Raw genomic sequence first — 20855 nt, forward strand, 5'->3', positions numbered from 1 at the left:
AGGTTTTACCATGTTGGCCAAGCTGGTCTTGAACTCCTAAAATCGTGATTCACCCAACTCGGCCTCCCAAAGTGCTGGGATTACAGGAGAGAGCCACCGTGCCTGGCCCCTCCCCCCCTTTATAGGCAGGGCAGAGCCACCTCTAGGCCCAGCCCACATGAGCTGTGGTATCAGCTCACTGTACTTCCTCCTTTCTGGGTAGAAAGGAGGGGTCAGGTGGTCATGAAGTGGGGTCATTCCCAAGTCTTTGGACACTGTGTCTGGCATCCCACCTCCATGGCTGTGTCAGGGACGCTGGGCCCAAGTGTCCAGCTCTCTCAGCCAGGAACCTCCAAGAAAAGGTCCAGGGCCAGGACCAGAGCAAGAGGCAAAGCAAGGCATGGCCCCTGGCAAGATACAGGGCAGCTCATAGTAGGGGGAAGAGAGTGGGGTCAGACAGTCCTGGGGTGGAATCTCACTTCTGCATGACCTGGGGCCATGGTCTCAACCTCTCTAAATCATGTTTTCTACAATATTTATCTACCAGGGCAGTTAAGATTAATGAAAAGCTGAGTGGAGGTCCTGGCCCCAGTACCACTGGATAAATGGCAGCAGGGTTCTTTGTGCCATTACATTGCGCCACGGACCCTCCAGGGGAGAAGACCCCACCAGCCACACAGGGGGTCAAGACCAACTCCGACACTCTGGTGGTGAAATGGATCCTAATCTAGGATTCTCCATACAAGTTATAGGTGTCCAAGTGCCTATTTTTGAACAAGAAGAATGGGATGCCAGAAGACATCCAAAAATACATAAAAACATATGACCAGAATGATTTCCCAACACCTCTCACCATGCTTTTCATCTTGGAAGAAGACTGACTGATGTGTAGGAAAGCAGGCATCACACACTTAGATTTTAACGAAGCATCTATTTTCCCCAACACTGACAAGTTGCCAACAAAGAAAAGGTAAATATTTTCAGTAGAAGCCTGCTGTTCCAACATGAGCTTTAAATGTGAATGGCTCTCTGGAAACGCCAAGGAGAAGAAAAACAGTAATCATTTCTCTAATGAAAAAAGAAAGGCCCGTTTACTGTAACATGTTGGGTATAAAATTAATTTGGGGAAATCGTTTTGATGGCATTGATGGCAATGAACTCCCCATCGTCAGCTCGGTAAGGGACTGCTTTTTGGCGTGCTGGGTTCAGAGCACGGTGTGGCATGTTGAACATGCCCACCTGGTCCACTCTAAGGACCAGTCTGTGGGTGTGAGGCGGGAAGAGCATTGAGTGGATGGTTGCTTTAGAGAACCTGGGGATTTTGTGTTTGAGGGAACAACTCGGGGTGCTATGGGAACCAATTCCCCCACTGACAATTCCAGCTGCCCACAGGAGCTCCATCCAGGAAAGAAATCACACCAGTTTGCCTTGCTTTAAATAATACATGCATTCCTATAAAATCTCCTAAACCCAATAATATTTTAAATGCCCTGGGAGAACTTGCTGAAATGAATGATTTTACAAGTCACTTAGTAAAGTTAAAAAACGCGCACACACACACACCACTTTTTTTTTATCCCTTTCCCCTGCTTCTAATTTTCTTTTTTTTTTTTTTTTTGGAGACAGAGTCTCCTGCTATCGCCCAGGCTGGAGTGCAGTGGTGCAATCTCAGCTCACTGCAACCTCAGCCTCCCAGGTTCAAGCGATTCTCCTGCCTCAGCCACCAGAGTAGCTGGGATTATAGGCACCCACCACCACACCCAACTAAGTTTTGTAATTTTAGCAGAGATGGGGTTTCACCATGTTGGCCCAGGCTGGTCTCGAACTCTTGACCTCAAGTGATACGGCCGCCTCGGCCTCCCAAAGTGCTGGGATTATAGGTGTGAGCCACTGCACCTGGACCCCTGCTTCTAATTTATATCTTGACTTTCCAAATAGCAGGTTTATATAAGGCAAGGTGAACCTATCAGCATGCAGCTGGCCCCAGTCAGCACAAGATGCAGCATTTCCCCTGAAAACTTTCTAGGAAGCTCAACATGAGGAGCAATGGAAAGAGCGTGCGCGCACACACACACACACGCACACACACACACACACACATGCACGCACGCACGCAGGCACATCAATACAAGTCAGCCCTCCCGCCCGGGTGGTTAACGGCTGGAGGAAGGCAGGGAACGGGACATGCTGGGCCCACTTTTGTTTATTGAGAAGTAATGTATTTTGCCTTCAGCAAATGAATGGCAATGCAGAAGCAATGAACAGCAGCAAATAAAATTAGACTGTCGCTTCCTGAGTGTGACAAATAGGCCTCCCCAACACATTCTGCTCATTAGCCCTGGGTTTATTTTAGTAAATCCACAGAGAGTTTTGTTTTTGTTTTCTTTTGTTTTTTTTCAGTAAAACTGTAGCACATTCTGTTCTACGAGCAGCCATTCTGGGCCAAGCGAGGTTTCAACAGTAATTTAGAAAAGCTACAATCCTAAAAGGTTTCTGTCAACCCTCATTATCACCTAAGACAACAGGCACGGCTCTCAAATTGCTAACTATGCCCCCACAGGACAGCCTTGTTCTAGCAACTCCAGGGAGCTGTGGTCTGCCAGTTGTCAAAGCAGATCCGCGTTCACCAAGGTGACATTAAGTGTGTGGGGACCCGCCGGGGATCACCAAGCCAAGTCTCTTCCTGCTTCTTGTTCTGTTCCTGATGCCCTGATGGAGCCACTCCACCTCTTTCTAGAGTGGAAACGCAGCTGTAGCCAGTGGTGCCCCTTATGAGCACGTCCTGCCCACAGCCCTGGATCCAGGCGATGAGGTCTGTCCCAGGTCGGGTCCTGTGTTCACTAAGACTGGCTTCCCCAGTCTGTGGTCCATGCGTCTGGCATCCCATCTCCTTAGCTGTGTCAGGGGCACAGGTGCCCAGCTCTCTCAGCCAGGAACCCGCAAGAGAAGGGCTAAAACCAGTGTGGGAGGATGGCAGTGTGGCGTGGCAAGGGCATGGTCCCTGGCAAGATACCCCTGGGCGGGGTCAGAGAGTCCTGGGGTGGAATCTCAGCTCTGCATGACCTTGGGCCATAGTCTCAGCCTCTTTAAATCATGTTTTCTATAATATTTATCTGCCGGGGCCGTTGAGAAGATTAATGAAAAGCTAAGTTGAGGCCCTGGCCCAGGTGCTTCTGGGCTAACTTCCGTCTTCTCTTCTCACTCCATGGATTTCCCTTTTTCTTGTATTTTCTGTATCTGATGCTTTGACATCCGGAGCTTGCTGACCCTGGAGAGACTATTCCTTTAGGAGCTACCCAATGTCTAGGGATAGTTAACTCCCCACCCGGGGAGGGGGTGTGCTTTTCATATGCAAGCCAACCAATCCCAAGTCTACACTCCAAACACCTCCATCACGGGGCTCTCACACAGAGCCACTACTCCCCTAACCTAACCACCCAAGGCCAGGCGTCAGGCAGCTAGGGACAGCTCCCACGCCCCTGAGTGCTGAAATTATTCCAACTGGCCGATTCTGAACTTGCCTTCTCTGCCTCACCCATACTTCCCACCGAAAGCACCATAAGGCCTCCGGCTCGTGTCCTCCCCCGTCCTGCTTCCTGACGGACCCCGGTGCATCCCTGTGTGGCCCTGCATGTGGCGCTGGGACCCATCCTCCTGGGAACAAACCTTTTCAGTGCATGGCAGTGGTCTCCTCACCTGTTGGTCTTGCCAAACCTAAATAATAATGAAAACTATTGTATATTTAAACAGGTCTTTCTTTGATAATTAGGTCCTGTTGATTCTTCAAAGAACAATATAAAACTGGAAAAGCCTTAGCCATTGCCTAGAGATTTGACATCTAGGCTGACCCTTTCATGGTCTCCCCACTAGGGAATGAGGGCTGGAGAAAAGAAGTGCACACGGCCCAGGCACTCACAGAGAGCAAGTGAGAACCAGCAGCTTTGGATGCAGGACAGGACAGCAGGCTTCTGAGCCAGACAGAGCACCCGTACATCTGCACCGCACATGAGGATGGCAGGAAACCCCGGAGGAGGCGCATGTGCAGAGAAAGCAAACCCACGTCCTGAACGGACCTCTGAAGGAGACAAGGACTGTGAAAAGGAGACATTCACGCTGCCTTGAACAACAGCCACCCCAGAGCTGTTTCTAAGACAGCGTGCTCTCTCCCTGCCTCTTTGCTTCTTTCTTAGGTACACCCAGGAAGAAAGCCACTCGGAAGCCATCTCGGGAACCCATCCATGCAGTCCACAGCATTCGGGAACCAGCCTCAACCATCCTCTGCGGGTGTCTGTAGCACCAGGGAGACACAGGGCAGAAGGGGCTATGCCAGTTCTTGCCCATCTCCTCCTTCCTATGGCTTCTGCTTTGCCTGGGGCTGCTCAGATCTAGCAGGCGGGGGCCTTGGATAAGGATGTGTCGGGAGAGGTGAGGGACAAGGAGGTGGGGAACCCCCGCTCCCTGACAGCACCAGCTCCTAACATTCACCAAATCCCCCCCACATCCCCTAGTGCATTTTAAATCCTCTTGCAGTTGAAAATGCACTGGGAACCTTTGAAGATTAATCTACAGCTTAAACTGTTCTCTCAAAATGCTCACAAGCCTAAACTGCTTAATGGAAACGCTAATGAGGCTGAATTCTGTGACTCAGAATTAACATAATTAACCAATTTATGGGCATGGATTAATTTAGCTGTTATGTACTTAACATTTTCGTGTTTATGAAAGGAAAAACATGAATCAGTTCTCCAATCAAAATATGGAGCAAAAACGCCAACAGGAATCTGGTCGCTGCTGTTTACTTTTCCTTCCCAGAGACCGGGTAAATACAGTCTGGAAAGATGTGCCTATGTCCGGGCGCCTGAGCAGGGGAGCTTTGGGGGGCTCCCGGCAGTCTCCAGCTGCTCTGCTCCCTTGCTCCTGGCCCCAAATGCAGCCTACTCCGGATCAGCCTCGGGGATCCCGGCCTGTGAGCTGGTGATGCTACTCAAAAGCAGGGAAACTGTGCCCAAAATGCAGTGTCCCTCATGACACCCCTCCTGCCTTAGGAAAGTGCTTGAATCTTGTTAAGCATCAGCATAGGTGAGGAACAAGTGAAAAGACAGAGGCCTAGTAAAGTGAAAGGGGTGAGGGCTGCACTCGCCTGTCCCACATATTGCAAGCTTCCCTGAGAGAGCAGGTTCCACTGCGGCCAAGCCAGCACGCTTCTCTCCCCAGCAAGCCTTTCTCAAAGGATGCCGCGTGGGGCATGAAGCCAGAAGGGTCTGGTGCAGTGGACGGGCTCACATCCTCGGCCTGCAGCGCAGTGCCACAGTCGTGGCTTCCTGCAACCTCAAACATCTAGGCTTAAGAGATCTTCCTGCCTCAGCCTCCTAAGTAGCTGGGATTACAGGCATGAGCCACCACACTGGCTAATTTTTTAACTTTTTTGTAGACACAGGGTCTCACTATGTTGTCCAGGCTGGTTTCAAACTCCTGGCCTCAAATGATCCTCCTGCTTTGGCCTCCCAAAGTGCAGGGATTTTAAGTGTGAGCCACTGTGCTTGGCCAGGGCCTTTACAATTCTGCAGGCCCCAGCAGGAAGGGCTTGCCATGCAGCTCAGCTTGCACTGACTTTGTAGGTCAGCTGATGGCAGTGGAGGCAGCCAAGTCTGAGAGCTCCCTGCCACCAATGCCACCCTGAAGCAGATAGGTTGGGAAGGAAGGAGGATGAACGAGAACTATGTGCCAGCCCAACATTAAAAAGACAAAAAGGTGAACAGAGTGAGAGCAAAGAAAGAATGAACGAGAAGAGGGAAGGAAACGCTGCTGCCCTCTCTCACTCCGTCCTATGCTGTTCTAATTATCATCACTTTTTAGGCCAAGAGGAAGAGGTGAGGCCAAGCTATGCTTGGAAGGAATCAGAGTTCAGTGAAGAAGAACACAGCTGCACACTGTGAAGGCTTCTCCTGCTTCTGCTTCTGGCCACTGGGCTTCATGGCAGCTGTTCTCATCTGGTCACTGCTATGTCCTAGCATCAGAGGGCTATGATTGCAGAGGGGGAATCCAGGCTTCAGGGCAACAGGCCTGAGCTCACGCCTCTGCTGTGCCTCTTCGCAGCTGCGCGAACCTGGACGTGGCAAGTCACCTCTCTGTTAGTCTCTCCTGGTGGGAAACGGCCATGATCATGCCCAACACACAGACGCACACTAAGAACTGGATGCAAAGATGGCTACAGGGGCCTGGCGACCAACAGCAACTGGCGACAGTTGTCACTATGTGCACCACAGTGAAAAGACTCAGGAGACCCGACCGAGGAGGAAGACAGCACGCAGCCTGCCGCTCCACAGAGCCTGGATCCCAAGGAATAAAACTTAAAATGAACAAATCTGAACCGGCCCTGGGAAACAAGATGAGCACAGACAAGCTGTCCTGAGGCACGGGGGAAGACCGTAAGCAGAGGGTATCAGGTAGGTGCGGAGGCGGCGTCCTGGCAGGAGGACTTCTGAGTGGGGAACGACTCCAGAGCTGAGGAAGGTCCCAGGCCGGGTGTGCAGGCACAGGAGGGGCCCCAAGCAGGCCTGGGGGTAAGGAGCTAGGGCAGTGGGTCAGCTGCCTCAGCCTCCAGGCTGAGCGGGGACAGCAGCGGGGTCAACTTGAGGCTGGTTCAGTGAGACAGGGTCCCGAGGCCAGAGCACCAGGATGGTACCCTGGGAGCAGGGAGTCCGTCGAGCACCCTCCCAGAAGAAGTGCTGCCCAGCAGCAGGTGCCTCCACTCCACATCACAGAAGGACTCCTGCCGTCAGGCCAGGCAGCCACCCACAGCCACATGGGGATCTGTGAGCACACGCCCAGGTAGATGCAATCGAGAAGCAGCCCATGTTTGAGGAAAATCAATCCCAGGAAAGAAGGGCACTCAATTAAAAGGCAACATGAAGCTGGGGGCTGTGGCTCGTACTTGTAATCCCAGCATTTTGTGACGCCAAAGCAGTGGATCGTGAGGTCAGAAGTTCGAGACCAGTCTGGCCAACATGGTGAAACCCCATCTCTACTAAAAATACAAAAATTAGCTGGGTGTGGTGCCACGCACCTGTAGTCCCAGCTGCTCAGGAGGCTGAGGCAGGAGAATTGCTTGAACCTGGAAGACAGAGATTGCAGTGAGCCAAGATTGTGCCACTGTACTCCAGCCTGGGCAACAGAGCAAGATGCCATTTCAAAAATAAATAAATAAAATAATAAATAAATAAATAGCAACATGAACAAAACCAGAGGGACCCGATGAGACAGGGCTAATAGAGCAAATGGAAATAAGTAGGCCAAACACCACAGCAAGGAACCGTGGCACCACGCCCACCTACAGCAGCACAGCCGAGTGGGGAACCCAGGCCTCCACCCATGCGAGGATGAAACGAGGCGCCCCCACCCCACTGCCGGGCATGTCAGGAAACAGCAAGCAGGAAGTAAGGCTTTTATTTCCAGCAACCTCAAAAGGGGCCCACTTGCATGATGCCAGCAGATGCCATGCCATGAGCCGGGTCTTCCAACCACACCCAGCGGTAACAAGGTGTCCTTTCCCTCCCCAGGATTTTTTTTGTGTGTCAGGATGTCTGGTGAAGAGTCAGAAGCCTCCCTGCTGCTCACAGTAATGAGGGGACCTCCACGGTGGGGTCACAGGAGGCACAGAGGGAGCGGGACCTCCATCCCTACTCAGCACTGATGAGAAGCCTTCCCACCCTCAGGTATCAGCGGAGGGTGAATGGGGGCCCTGGATACACCTACACCTGGCAATAATGAAATGGCACCCCTTGTCTTCTGCGGCAGCAGGGCCAGAGAGAGCCAGCTGAAACCGAAAGCTGCAATCAGATATAGTCCAAAACATAATGCGAAAATGTACAGGTTTCAAAGGAATATCACCTCATTCCAAGAACAACTAGGAAGATCTCAAATGCACAAAAAAAAGACAATCACCGATGCCAACACAGAGGAAACAGCGATGCTGGAACCATCTGACAAACATTGTATTTATTTTCTTCCTGTTTTTAGGTTCACCTTTAAAAATTATTTTTAATTTTTAAGGATATATTAGTTGTACACTAATAAAGATCTTAAAGAGGCCATAATAAAAATGCCTAGGTGAGCAATTACAAATATGCCTAAAACTAATGAAAAAATAGAAAGTCTCAGCAAAGAAATAGAAGCTATAAAGAGGGACCAAGTAGAATTACTAGAACTGAAAATACAACAATCAAAATAAAAAGCTTAGTGGATGGGCTCAATAACAGAATCCAGAAGAAAAAGTGAACTGGGAAGAAAAAAAAACATATATATATATATATATGTATATATATACACATACATATTTATCCCATCTGAGCAAGATAAAGAAAAAGTTTTTAAGAAATGAACACATCATTAGGAACTTGAGAGACAATAACAAAGATCTAAACTTCATGTTACTGGAGTGGACAGAAGAAGAGGGAAAGGGGCTGGACGTGGTGGCTCACGCCTGTAATCCCAGCACTTTGGGAGGCCAAGGTGGGAGGACTGCTTGTGCCCAGGAGTTCGAGGTTACAGTGAGCTATGATTGCCCCACTGCACTCCAGCCTGAGCAAGAGTGAGACCCTGTCTCTGATTTGAAAAAAAAAAAAAAAAAAGGAGAGGAAAAAGAAGTCGGGGCTGGAAAAGTTCTCAAAGAAATAATGGCTAAATGCTTTCCAAATTTGGCAAGAGATATAAACCTACAGATTCAAAGAGGTTTACTTTGAATTTTCTAAATTACATTTGATGGTTGAAACAAAAATTCCAACCCTGTCTGATGTGGTTCTAAATGAATGTATGTTTAAGATGTATGTATACTACAAATATAAATGGGAGAGAATGATGAGATGTAAAGGAAGGTAAGGTTTCTATACCTCACTCACAGTGGTAAAGTGACAACACCCATAAAATTGATTGTAATAAGTTACGTGTGTATAATGTAATACCAAGAGAAGCCACTAAAAAAGCTATATAAGAAGATATACTCAAAAACATAAACAAAGCGAAATTCTGATAGACTTAAACAAAGTGAAATTCTAAAAAGTGTTCAAGTAACCCACAGGAAAGCAGAAAAAAAGCCAGAGAAACTAAATACAGAGAAAAAAAGAATAGAAAAGTTAGAATGGCAGACTTAAGCCCTAATGTATCAATAATCACATTAAATATTAACTAACTAAATACAGTAATTAAAAGAAATTGGCTAGTGAATCTAAAAACATGGCCCATGTTTGACAGCAGACCAGGGGGATTATAGTTAGCAACAATATACTAAATATTTCCATGTAGAAGAGAGGGCCTGAAATGTTACCACACACAGACATGATAAAGACCCAAGATAATGGAGACCCCAAATATCCTGATTTGATCATTCTACATTCTATGCATGTAGAAAACATTCACATGTACCTCACAAATATGTAAAATATCATTTATCAATAAAAGAAAGAAAAGAGGCAATTTCTACTTATATTCTCTAAATTAATAAAATTTTTACAAAAGAAAAATAAATAAATAAAAACATGGCCCAAATATATGCTGTCTACAAGACATTCAATTCAAATTATAACAACATAGGCAAGTTGAAAGTAAAAGGATAAAAAAAGATTTATCTTACAACCATTAATCAAAGGAAAGTAGGATTAGTTATATTAATATAAGATGAAGTAGATTTCAGAGCAAAAAACTTTAACAAAGAGACACCCCTTATCAGCAACACTGAATACCAAAGACCATGGGGCAGCATTTTAAAAATTCTGAGTGAAAATTACTTTGAACTTAAAATCAAAACCTAGCCAAATTTGTAGGGAGAAAATAATGACATTTTTAGACTTCAAAGACTCAGAAAATTTACTATCTATATAACAATTAATATAGCATTAATCAACCATACATATAGCAAGTACTCAAAAATACCTTTTAAAAGAATTAATAATTTAATAGATGAGAAAATATAGTAAAACAAAAAATTCACATAACAAATATGTAAGATAAAAGAAACAATGGTGACCAAAGACATTAGTCAGCCTTTGTACTTAAGCTCACATAATTGGTGATGCATAATATAAAGTTGTTAAAAATAATATGGAGTTAAATTTTTGAATTATCCCAAGTCAGGGAGGTGATGACAGAGAGAAGATGGCAAAGATGATGGTAAGTTTCTTATTTTGCTCAGGAGAAAAAGTATTGATTAATGCTAAACACTGTAGAGAAATATAAATTCCAATAACTATATTTAAAGAGTAACAGAAAAACAGATTTAGAATGTGAAAATTTCAAGCCATTAGAATGAAAAAAAAGAGAAGAAACCATCCAGCAAAAGGCAGGTAAAGATGGATAGGCGGATGGATGGATGGATGGATGGATGGACGGATGGATGGATAGATAAAAACAAAATACAATAATAGAAATACATCGAAAGATACCTGAAATCAGCATATGTATGAATATAACAAAGTCCTTTAAAAAGACTCTTCAACTGTGTTACAAATATAAATCCAGATACATGCTGCTTATAAAACCAACATTAGAAATAAAGAATACATGAGAAAAGGGATGATAAAATAATTTAGCAAGTGTGCTAATTTTATCAGTCAAAGTACAAGTGTTACATAAGCCAAAGTACAATTAAAGGCAAAAAGAATGAGACAAAGAGAGAATTTTATATTGATAAAGATTCATTATACCTTGTAACATAACTATCAAATGTGTACAGCAAAAATTGAAAGAAACTGAAACATACATAATCAGCATGGAGACCAGCATCCCTTTTCAGAAATAGATCAGGTAGACAAAAAGAAAGACTCCAGAACTTTTGAATAAACTTGATAGAACACACAGGTGACAGAGGCAGATGCTTACAGGTATCAGTCAGGCAGGGTAAATGGCTGAAGTGGCCAGGTCTATGAAGGCCAGTTGGGGACAGGTAGACTGCCCTTTGAGTTAGGAGCAATCACAGCCAACTGTTGCCATTAAGGAATGAGGGCCTAGCATAGCCAGAGATTCTAAGCTTTTATAGAAAGCCCCAAATCCATATTTTTACATAAAATACTGTGATTTGTAAATGTTTGCTCAAGCTTTCAAAAATATACTTGTGTGAGTCAAACAAAACATGTCTGCAGGCCAAAGGCAGCTTATGAGCTACCAGTTGCAATCCCTAATCTGATATACATTTTTTACTCAATGATCATATAATAAAAACACTCTTCAAACACTGATATGATTTGGCTATGTTCCCACCCAAATCTCAACTAGAATTGAATCTCCCAGAATTCCCATATGTTGTGGGAGGGACCCAGTTGGAGGTAATTGAATCATGGGGGCCAGTCTTTCCCATGCTATTCTCATGATAGTGAGTCTTACGGGATCCAGTGGGTTTTTCGGGGGTTTCCACTTTTGCTTCCTCCTCATTTTCTCTTGCTGCCACCATGTAAGAAGTGCCTTTTGCCTCCCACCACGATTCTGAGGCCTCCCCAGTCATGTGGAACTATAAGTCCAATTAAACCTCTTTTAATTCCCAGTGTTGTGTATGTCTTTATCAGCAGCATGAAACAGACTAATACAGTAAACTGGTACCCGTAGATTGGGGTGTTGCTGAAAAGATACCCGAAAATGTGGAAGCGACTTTGTAACTGGGTAATAGGTAGAGGTTGGAACAATTTGGAGGGCTCAGAAGAAGACAACAAAATGTGGGAAAGTTTGGAACCTCCTAGAGATTTGTTGAATGACTTTGACAAAAATGCTGACAGTGAGATGAACAATAAGGTCCAAGCTCAGGTGGTCTCAGATGGAGATGAGGAACTTGTTGGGAACTGGAGCAAAGGTGATTCTTGTTACGTTTTAGCAAAGAGTCTGGCAGCATTTTGCCCCTGCCCTAGAGATCTGTGGAAGTCTGAACTTGAGAAAGATGATTTAGAGTATCTGGCAGAAGAAATTTATAAGCAGCAAAGCATTTAAAAGGTGACTTGGGTGCTGTTAAAAGCATTCCATTTTAAAAGGGAAGCAGAGCATAAAAGTTCAGAAAATTGTAGCCTGACAATGCAGTAGAAAAGAAAACCCACTTTTCTGAGGAGAAATTCAAGCCAGCTGCAGAAATTTGCATAAGTAACAAGGAGCTTAACATTAATCCCCAAGACCATGAGGAAAATGTCTCCAGACCATATCAGAGACCTTCAGAGCAGCCCCTCCCATCACAGGCCTGGAGGCCCAGGAGGAAAAAGTGGTATCATGGGCCAGGCCCAGGGTCCCTGTACTGTGTGCAGCCAAAGGACTTGGTGTGCTGTGTCCCAGCCACTCCATTCGTGGCTGAAAGGAGCCAATGTACAGCTCAGGCTGTGGCTTTAGAGGGTGAAAACCCCAAGCTTTGGCAACTTACACGTATGTGTTGAGCCTGTGGGTGCAAAGAAGTTAAGAATTGAGGTTTGGGAACCTCCATCTAGATTTCAGACGTATGAAAACACCTGGATGCCCAGGCAAAAGTTTGCTGCAGGGGCAGGGCCCTCATGGAGAATCTCTGTTAGGGCAGTGCAGAAGGGAATTGTGGGGTCAGAGCCCCCACACAGAGTCCCTAAGGGGGCAGTGCCTAGTGGATCTGTGAGAAGAGGGTTACCGTCCTCCAGACCCCAGAATGGTGAATCCACTGGCAGCTTGCACTGTGTGCCTGGAAAAGACTATATTGTGTTATATCCCATCCTATTCTTGTGATAGTGAATAAGTCTTATGAGATCTCATGTATTTATCAGGGGTTTCTGCTTTTGTTTCTTCCTCATTTTTCTCTTGCCACTGCCATGTAAGAAATGCCTTTCCCCTCCTGCCATGATTCTGAGGCTTCCCTAGCCATGTGGAACTGTAAGTCCAATTAAACCTCTTTTTGTTCCCAGTCTTAGGTATGTCTTTATCAGCAGCATGAAAATGGACTAATACAAACACCCAATGGCATATTTACAAAAACTGAATGTGTATTAGGAAACAAAGATATTCTCCATAAGTTCTAAAAGGCAGAAATTATGTAGAATACTTTCTGATCCCAATGTAATAAAGTTAAAAATTAACAAAAGGAGCATCAGAAAATCTATACAGTTGAAAAATGTTATAAATCTCTTCTAAATAACTCTGGGGTTAAAGAGAAAAATCTAAGCTGAAACATAAAATTATCCAGAAATAAACAGCAATAAAAGCACCATATAATTAAACTAGTAATAGGTGATGAAAGGAGAATGTATGAAATTTTTTTTATTTATTAGAACACATAAAATCCTGAAAATAAATAACTAAACAGACATTAAATTCAAGGAGTTAGAAAACAACATCAACAAATTTAAAAGCTGACGGAATTAATAAATAAGGAAAAGTAGAAATTTATGACATAGAAAATAAACTCAGTTTAAAAAGACCTAGTTCTCTGCAAAAGCCTTCTTTTTATTTTAATTTATACTATTTTTTATAATTTTAACTTTTATTTTAGATTCAGGGGTATATGTGCAGGTTTATTACATGAGTATATTATATGACACTGAGGTAGAAAAACCTATCTTTTAAAGAATAACAATTTTTCATTAATCAAGGGAAAAAAGAAGTGATGTCACAAGTAAGATTAGAAACAATTATAACTATGAACATGGGGAATATATTTTTAAATTATGAGAATATGACATTAAATTTATGTCATATATTTGAAAATCTTGAAAAATTGATGATTTTTTTTTTTTATTGCATTTTAGGTTTTGGGGTACATGTGAAAAACATGCAAAGTTGTTGCATAGGTGCATTCATGGCAGTGTGATTTGTTGCCTCCCTCCCCCTCACCCATATCTGGCATTTTCTAGGAAAATTTAAATACCAAAATTTCCTCAAAAAGAAACAGGAAACCTGAGTAGGTCTAGTCCTTTTGAAAGTCACCATGTCCAATCAGACTAGTTAATCAGCTCTACCAACGCTTTAGAAATCAGGCACTGTCCACAATATATGAACTGTTTCAGAGCATAGTACAAGAAAGTTTCCTAACTCATTCTATGAGACTGGCATAACTTTGATACACAAACTAGAGAAAAACATCACAAAGCACAGCAACTGTAATTCTATCTATTTTATAAATAAAGATGTAAAACCATACATAAGATACAAACAGTTGAATGCAGCAATATATTAAAAGGACAATACTCATGATCAAATGGAACTTGTATCAAGAATGAAAGAAAAGGTTTCCAATTTGGGCATTTTTTTTTTCTTTTTGAGACAAAGTCTCACTCTGTCACCCAGGGTGGACTGCAGTGGTGCCATCTCGGCTCGCTGCAGCCTCCGTCACCACTGTTGTTGACCAGGTTGGTCTCAAATTTCTGGGCTCAAGAGGTCTTCCTGCCTCGACCCCCTAAGTGCTGGGATTACAAGTGTGAACCACTATGCCCAGCCCATAAAAACTTTTAAACAGATTTTTATGGAAAAATTACATATGTAAAGGGGGCACAAATCATCAATGTACAGTTTGACAACCTAATATAAAATTAAAATATCTCCAAAATGAAAGGTATCAGGGACTTCCAGTGAACACACAGGGGTACCCCACTCCCCTCTCTGGAAACAATGAAGATGGCATGTGCCTCTGTGGATTCCTGAGGTGTAAAATTTCTCCCCAAGGTAGATGCTGATGCACCCGAAGGCAACACGTCTAGGGAAACTGGGGGCTGAAGGGCTTTCTTTTCTTTTCTAAGTTTTAGTTGTTTTAAGCAGCTACATTTTTAGAATGACTGTCACACAGCCATAGATAACTAATACACAATCTAATTGATAAAGAACTCTAAACCACAAGTTTTAAGTTCATTAGTGGCGGAGTTGCTCATATCAGACTAACTCTTCTAAAGATAGCAATTACAAACTCTGAACAAAATATTTATTTAGAAAAAATTAACTTCTTAAGAGCATTGAGGAACAACCAGAAAAAAGGCAGAGGTAGGCAGGGGATTCGATTCTTGACAAAAAACCATACTGGGTATGATCCAAGTTGACATGACTTTTTCTCTGAGGGTACTGTCCATTTCTTTTGGTGCAGAGAGGAAAGAACTCAAATACTAAAGCACAGTGAAGTGTCGTCTTATTCCCCAGAGGAGTCAGGGGATAGAGTCTGGGACTGTCAGAGCAGCTGGAAATTGAGAGGAGAAATCTCAGGAAGGTGAGACCTACAGAAGAGAACACACGAACTCCTCACAACCACTTGGCTGAACCTGGAGCTCTACATGGGCAACCCTCTAAGAAGTGCAGTAGGAAAACAGCTGAAAGGCTGAATGAGCTGAGCAGGTATTTCGGCTGCTGCCCACTCCAGGGCGGTGCATCTGGAGTTTGAGTCTTGCTAAGTTAGAGGACTTGGTTTAAACATTTCAGGCTTTCCATTGAAAAAGAAAAGAGTCATGGTCTAGGAGTAAAAAGACTATATTCTGGGGCTAACGGATTTTCTGTAAGGCTATGGGGAAATCAGAAAGACATCAACCACTAAAAAAAGAATAATCATATCTCCACAAGCTCACATTTAACTGAATGCTAGAACGAAACTTAATGGTACTCAGACAAAGACAACGGAATCCAGAGTCTCTACAATGTAACAATATCTACTATACAATAAAAAATGACTAGACATATGCAAAGGAAGAGAAATAGATGACCCACTGTAAAGAGAAAAATCAGTCACTATAAACATACTCCTAAAATGACCTAGATATTGGAATTAAGTGCAAAAGACTTTAAAGTATTTCTTACAAACATGTTAAAGAGTCTAAAATAAAAGATAGATATAATGGGTGAAAAGATGGGAACTCAGGAGGGATTTGAAAACAGTCAAAAAGAGTCAAATGGAAATCATAACACAGAAAAGTAAATATCTGAATTTTTTTTTTTTTTTTTTGAGATGGAGTCTTGCTCTGTCACCCAGGCTGGAGTACAGTGGCCTGATCTCCACTCATTGCAACCTCTGCTTCCCAGGTTCAAGCCAATTCTCCTCAGCCTGCCAAAGTGCTGGGATTACAGGTGTGAGCCACCGCGCCTGGGCCTGAAATTTTTTTAAAAAGACCAGACTGAACACAACAAAAGAAAGGATTAGTTAACTTGAAGTTCAATAAAAATCATTCCATTTGAAGAAGAGAAAAAAGGACTAAAAAAATGAACAGTGCCTCATTAACCTGTGAAGTGTGTCAAGCAATCTCACAGCTATAACTGTGCCCACAGAGAGTAGAAAGAAAATGGGACTAAAAAAAATTTGAAGAAATACTGACAAAAATTTTTCCAAATTTTCTTTAAAAAGAATAACCCACTAAGAAGCACAGAAAATTCAAGCTGGAATTAATGTGAAGAAAACTACACAAAAGAACATTATCGTCACAGGCAAAGCACAGATATTAAAAAAGAAAAACAAAAATAACATTATAAAAACAGCTATAGGGACAAGCCATGGTGGTTCATGCCTGTAATCCCAGCACTTTGGGAGGCTGAGATGGGAGGATCAGTTGAGGCCGGGAGTTTGAGACCAGCCTGGGCAACATAGCAATATCTCATCCTACAAGGAAAACATTTTTTTTAATTAACTGGACCAGGTGGTATTCACCTGTAGTCCCAGCACTTTGGGAGGTTCAGGTGGGAGGATCACTTGAGGCCCAGGAGTTTAAGGCTGCTGTGAACTATTATTGCACCATTGCACTCCAACCTGGGTGACAGAGCAAGACCCCATCTCTTAATAAAAAAAATAAAAAGAGCCATAGGAACAAATCACATTACTTAAAAGGGAACAACAGTAAGGATGACAATTAGCAATTGACTCATCATCCAAAACAATGGATACCAGAAGACAATGGAATAACACCCTTAGAGTGCTGAAAGACCAAAAAAAAAAAAAAGTTAGAAGGCTATGTTCAGCAAGATTTCTTTTAAGAAAAATGAAGAGAAGCCACTTTCAGATAAAATTTGAGAGAATTTTTCACCAGCATACCTGAACCTCAAAAAATACCGAAAGAGATTCTTCAGGCTGAAGATAAATGGAAAGATGGAAATTTGAGCTAGAAAAAGTAAAGACTAGCAGAATGGTACACATGTAGGTAAGCATATTTCTTTCCATGAGTAGTCTGAAGTCAACCACGTGTTTAAGACAAGAATAAGAGCAATGCACTGTGGGTAACACGTGAAATAAAATACATAAAACAACAGCACAAATGATGACAGTGATGGTGGATGGAAACAATCTATCAGATTTACACATTATACAGAAAGTATAATTTATTAGATTTATTAATTCCAGATAGATTGGGATAAGTTAGGACATGCATTATAATGGGGAAATTTTTAATTAATGCATTGAATATCGTTGAGCACGTGCTGCATGTATAATAGTGGGAATGCCACTGACAGAGAGAAGAAAGAGATGACAGCACAGTTCTGGGCCTCTAGGAGCTCAGCTTATCTTTGGAGGGAACCGACAAGGAAGATGGCCCAGGACCACCTGCGGAAGTCAAAGGCGCAGACAGGAGCCCCAGGAGTGGCAGGGCAAGCACTCCGTGAAGGCAGAGCGTGAGGGTATGGCTTGAGCTTGACTGCCCGTGGGAGTGCCGAGGAGACAGTGAGGTCTGCAGCGTGGAGCTGCAGTGAGCATACCACATAAAGACTGAGGACATGAGGTGGAGCTCACTCCTCTCCGGAATGAAGGTGTGGGGTAGAGGCTGGCCTTGACCCAAGGATCTGCTGACAGCCACTGGCTCCAAAGCTGCTGCACATAGCTTTAGCCTCTCCACACGGGCAGCCACCCCCCTTCCTCCTGGTTCTTCCTCCTAGCCCACCTCTGGATAGGGTGCCCTAACACAGCCTCCCTCTGAGTGTGCTGGCACACAACAGGGAATGTCTCTGGGATGTCCCTGGAGCTGACCATAGAGCTCTTCCTTTTCATATGTTTATTTTGAATTGTCACTCAAGAGACTATAATGCATATCTTAACTTATCCCAGTCTATCTGGAATTAATAATATACTACTTCCTGTATAATGTATAAATATAAGATAGAGTGTTTCTGTTCACCATCACTGTTATCATTTCTGCCGAGTTTTTTTGTTTGTTTGTTTTTCTTGAGACAGTTTTGCTGTGTCGCTAGGCTGGAGTGCAGTGGCGTGATCTTGGCTCACTGAAACCTTCGTCTCCTGGGTTCAAGTGATTCCTCTGCCTCAGCCTCCTGTGTAACTGAGACTACAGGTGTGCACCACCACACCCAGCTAATTTTTTTGTATTTTAGTAGAGACGAGGTTTCACCATGTTGGCCAGGATGGTCTCGATCTCCTGACCTCGTGATCTGCCTGCCTCAGCCTCTCGAAGTGCTGGGATTACAGATGTGAGCCAGTGCACCTGGCCTGTTGTTTCTATATACATATTACTTCATATGTTATAAACCCGCAGTGCATTGCTATTATTCTTGTTTTAAACACATGCCAAATTCTTTCCCTACATTTCCCAGATCTGGAGGGAGCACCTTCACTTGCAGGACTTGAGAAACGGACGGATAGAGCTTGTCAGTGAGTGTTGAGCTACCTAATGATAATGCTGTATTTACTGTGCACCTTATCTGGGAGGATCTTCATGCACGTTACTTTCACTACCTCCTCCCCACAATCCATGATGTAGGTGTTACCTACCTGTGTGATCCCAGGGAGTCCTCTAAACCAGCGCTTCTCAAATTGTCACTTGTAGACAAATCCTCTGCGATCTTGTTATAATGCAGACCCTGACTCAGTAGGTCTGGGTGGGGATTCTGCATTTCTAGCGGCTCCCAGAGGATGCCATGCTCAAAGTCTAGGGACTTGGAAGAGCAAGGCTCAAGCAACCCCAGAGGTGGGGTCCACTCCACACGCAAAGCAACACACATGGTTTTTATTCTCCCTTTGAGAGTCTTAACAAGAAAGAAGGAGGAGCTCAGCTATCGCCTGCAGACTTAGCCTGAGCCAATGGTTTCACACATGGTATCTGACTTCATCCTCTTAAGAATCCTGGGGAGGCAGCTGCCTTGTGGCCATTTCACCCCACAGGTAAAGAAACCTTGGCTCAGAGAGGTTATGTAAGTTGTCCAAGGACACACAGCCAGTGAGTGGTGGGAATGGAACTGGCATCCAGGTCGGCCCGACACTACAGCTCCTGGAGAGACATCTCAGGGCTCTGCACCCATCATCAAAGGCTCCAGGGAAAGCTTACACACCTCAGTGTACAAGAACTATCCATAACAGTGAGGCCGGTTGACAGAGTCTCCTGATTTGTTCTGCAGAACACACCACTGGAGTTAATTCTGCTATCAAATGAAAATCCCAGCCCCTCTCAAGATTTCCAAAAGGCAGGCAGAGAGTCCTAATTAAGGAAATGCTAGGGACCTTCTTTTCAAAACACAAGAAATTCCCCCAAGGACTGGTGATCCAGGGAATCCCGGCCCAACCTCCCTGCCGATACTGCTCATAAGTGGAGCCAAAGGAGCTGCAGCCACCCTTACCAAGGCTCAGTGGCAGGAACGGCAGTGCCCCGGGAAGGGGCTTCCCACTGCGGCCACCTGAGTGAGCAGGAGCACCTTTGAAGCGAGAGGCAGACGGGCCTCCTGGGTGAGGCCTCAGTCCCTGGAGGCTCTCTGCCACTCTTCTCCCCTGCCCCCACTTGCTCAGTTCCTGGGTCAATGACGTGCATCTTGAAGGGCCTTCAGAACACTTGGTGACTGAGCTGTCACACAGCCGGGCTCCCGTGGGGAACAGAAAGTCATTCGATACTTTACTCCAGAGCCCCATCCTAGCAAGGGCAGCTTGACTGATCGGTGTGAGAAGCTAAATGGCAAGGCCAGACGCATGCAGGGGCAGGGGCAGGTGCTGCTCCATAAAGGGACCTAAAAAAGCTGACTCCCTGGTGAATAAGACAGGGACAGCTGGACCCCGTGAGCACTTCACAGAACAGAGTGGGCATGAGCTGGGTTAGGGCACAGGTGGACAGAGCTAGTGGAGAGGCAGGGAGAGGCAGGGACGGGAATGGTTCAAGTCCAGGCATAAACTGGGGAGAGCAGAGGTGTCAAAGGGACACTATGACAAACATCCTCTGGCGAGGGCCAGGACAGGGACAGGAGAAGGGGGCCAGCATGGTTGAGCGTGAGTCAGAGCCCAGGAAAGGCTCTGGTCCCAGGTAAAGACTGTGAGTCTGTCTGGGAAGTGACAGGGAGCCACCGAAGGACTGTGGGTAGGGGAGTCAATGTGGCCTTCTAGGAGTCAGCAGCCAGGCCGGCAGGACCGGAGGAGAGAGAGTACCTTTCTGATGGGAACTGCAATGGCTTTTCAACAAAACAGTGGGCAGTTCCTCTGTTTTGAGGCCCCAGTCCCTGTGGGTCAGCTGCCTGGGCCAGGACACAGATGGATGGCACTGCTGCTTCTGGCCCTGGGGTCTGACACGGCCAAGGCCAATGGACGGGAGGCTGCTGAGACCAGCAGACAGGAGCTCTCCGGCTGCCCCTGCCCCAGCGCCCTCAGCTCGCAGGCTGCCGCGCCCGGCCTTACCTCCTATTTTGGCATTGTACGCGATGCCCACGATGCAGTAAGAGTTGTTTGCTGAAGCGGCAACTTCTCCCGCACAACGAGTACCGTGTCTGAAACGAAGGCAAAACAAAGTGAGGACGCAGCACAGCCGGTTTCAGCGAATTCAGTGCATGGCTCGGTTATAATGCAACAAGAGAGCCCGTGGTCCCAAAGCCCAGAGGCGTCAAAAAGCCCATGTCCTGCATCCCCTCTCATCACCAACCCCACTCTGGGAGAAAGTACCCAGTCAGGCTGGGCACGGCCCCTCCTGGCATCCTGAATGTAGCAAGCGCTCACTCATGGTCATCTCTTCCTG

The 20855-nt window shown here is 45.0% G+C and overlaps 1 protein-coding gene across 3 annotated transcripts in view; it reads right to left on the minus strand.

Annotated features, from left to right (window-relative positions):
• The window catches only part of PCSK6 (proprotein convertase subtilisin/kexin type 6), a 182273-nt gene that overhangs the window by 100399 nt on the left and 61019 nt on the right, over positions 1-20855 (minus strand). For all 3 annotated transcript variants that reach the window (XM_064376307.1, XM_021674365.2, XM_064376308.1), the window contains exon 6: positions 20522-20610. In XM_064376307.1, the coding sequence (XP_064232377.1) occupies positions 20522-20610 (89 nt within the window). The remainder of the gene's footprint in view (positions 1-20521; positions 20611-20855) is intronic.

The sequence above is a fragment of the Aotus nancymaae genome, unplaced genomic scaffold, assembly GCF_030222135.1.
Source record: "Aotus nancymaae isolate 86718 unplaced genomic scaffold, 86718_ANA_hifiasm-v0.15.2.pri h1tg000014l, whole genome shotgun sequence".
NCBI classification, from domain to species: Eukaryota; Metazoa; Chordata; class Mammalia; order Primates; family Aotidae; genus Aotus; species Aotus nancymaae.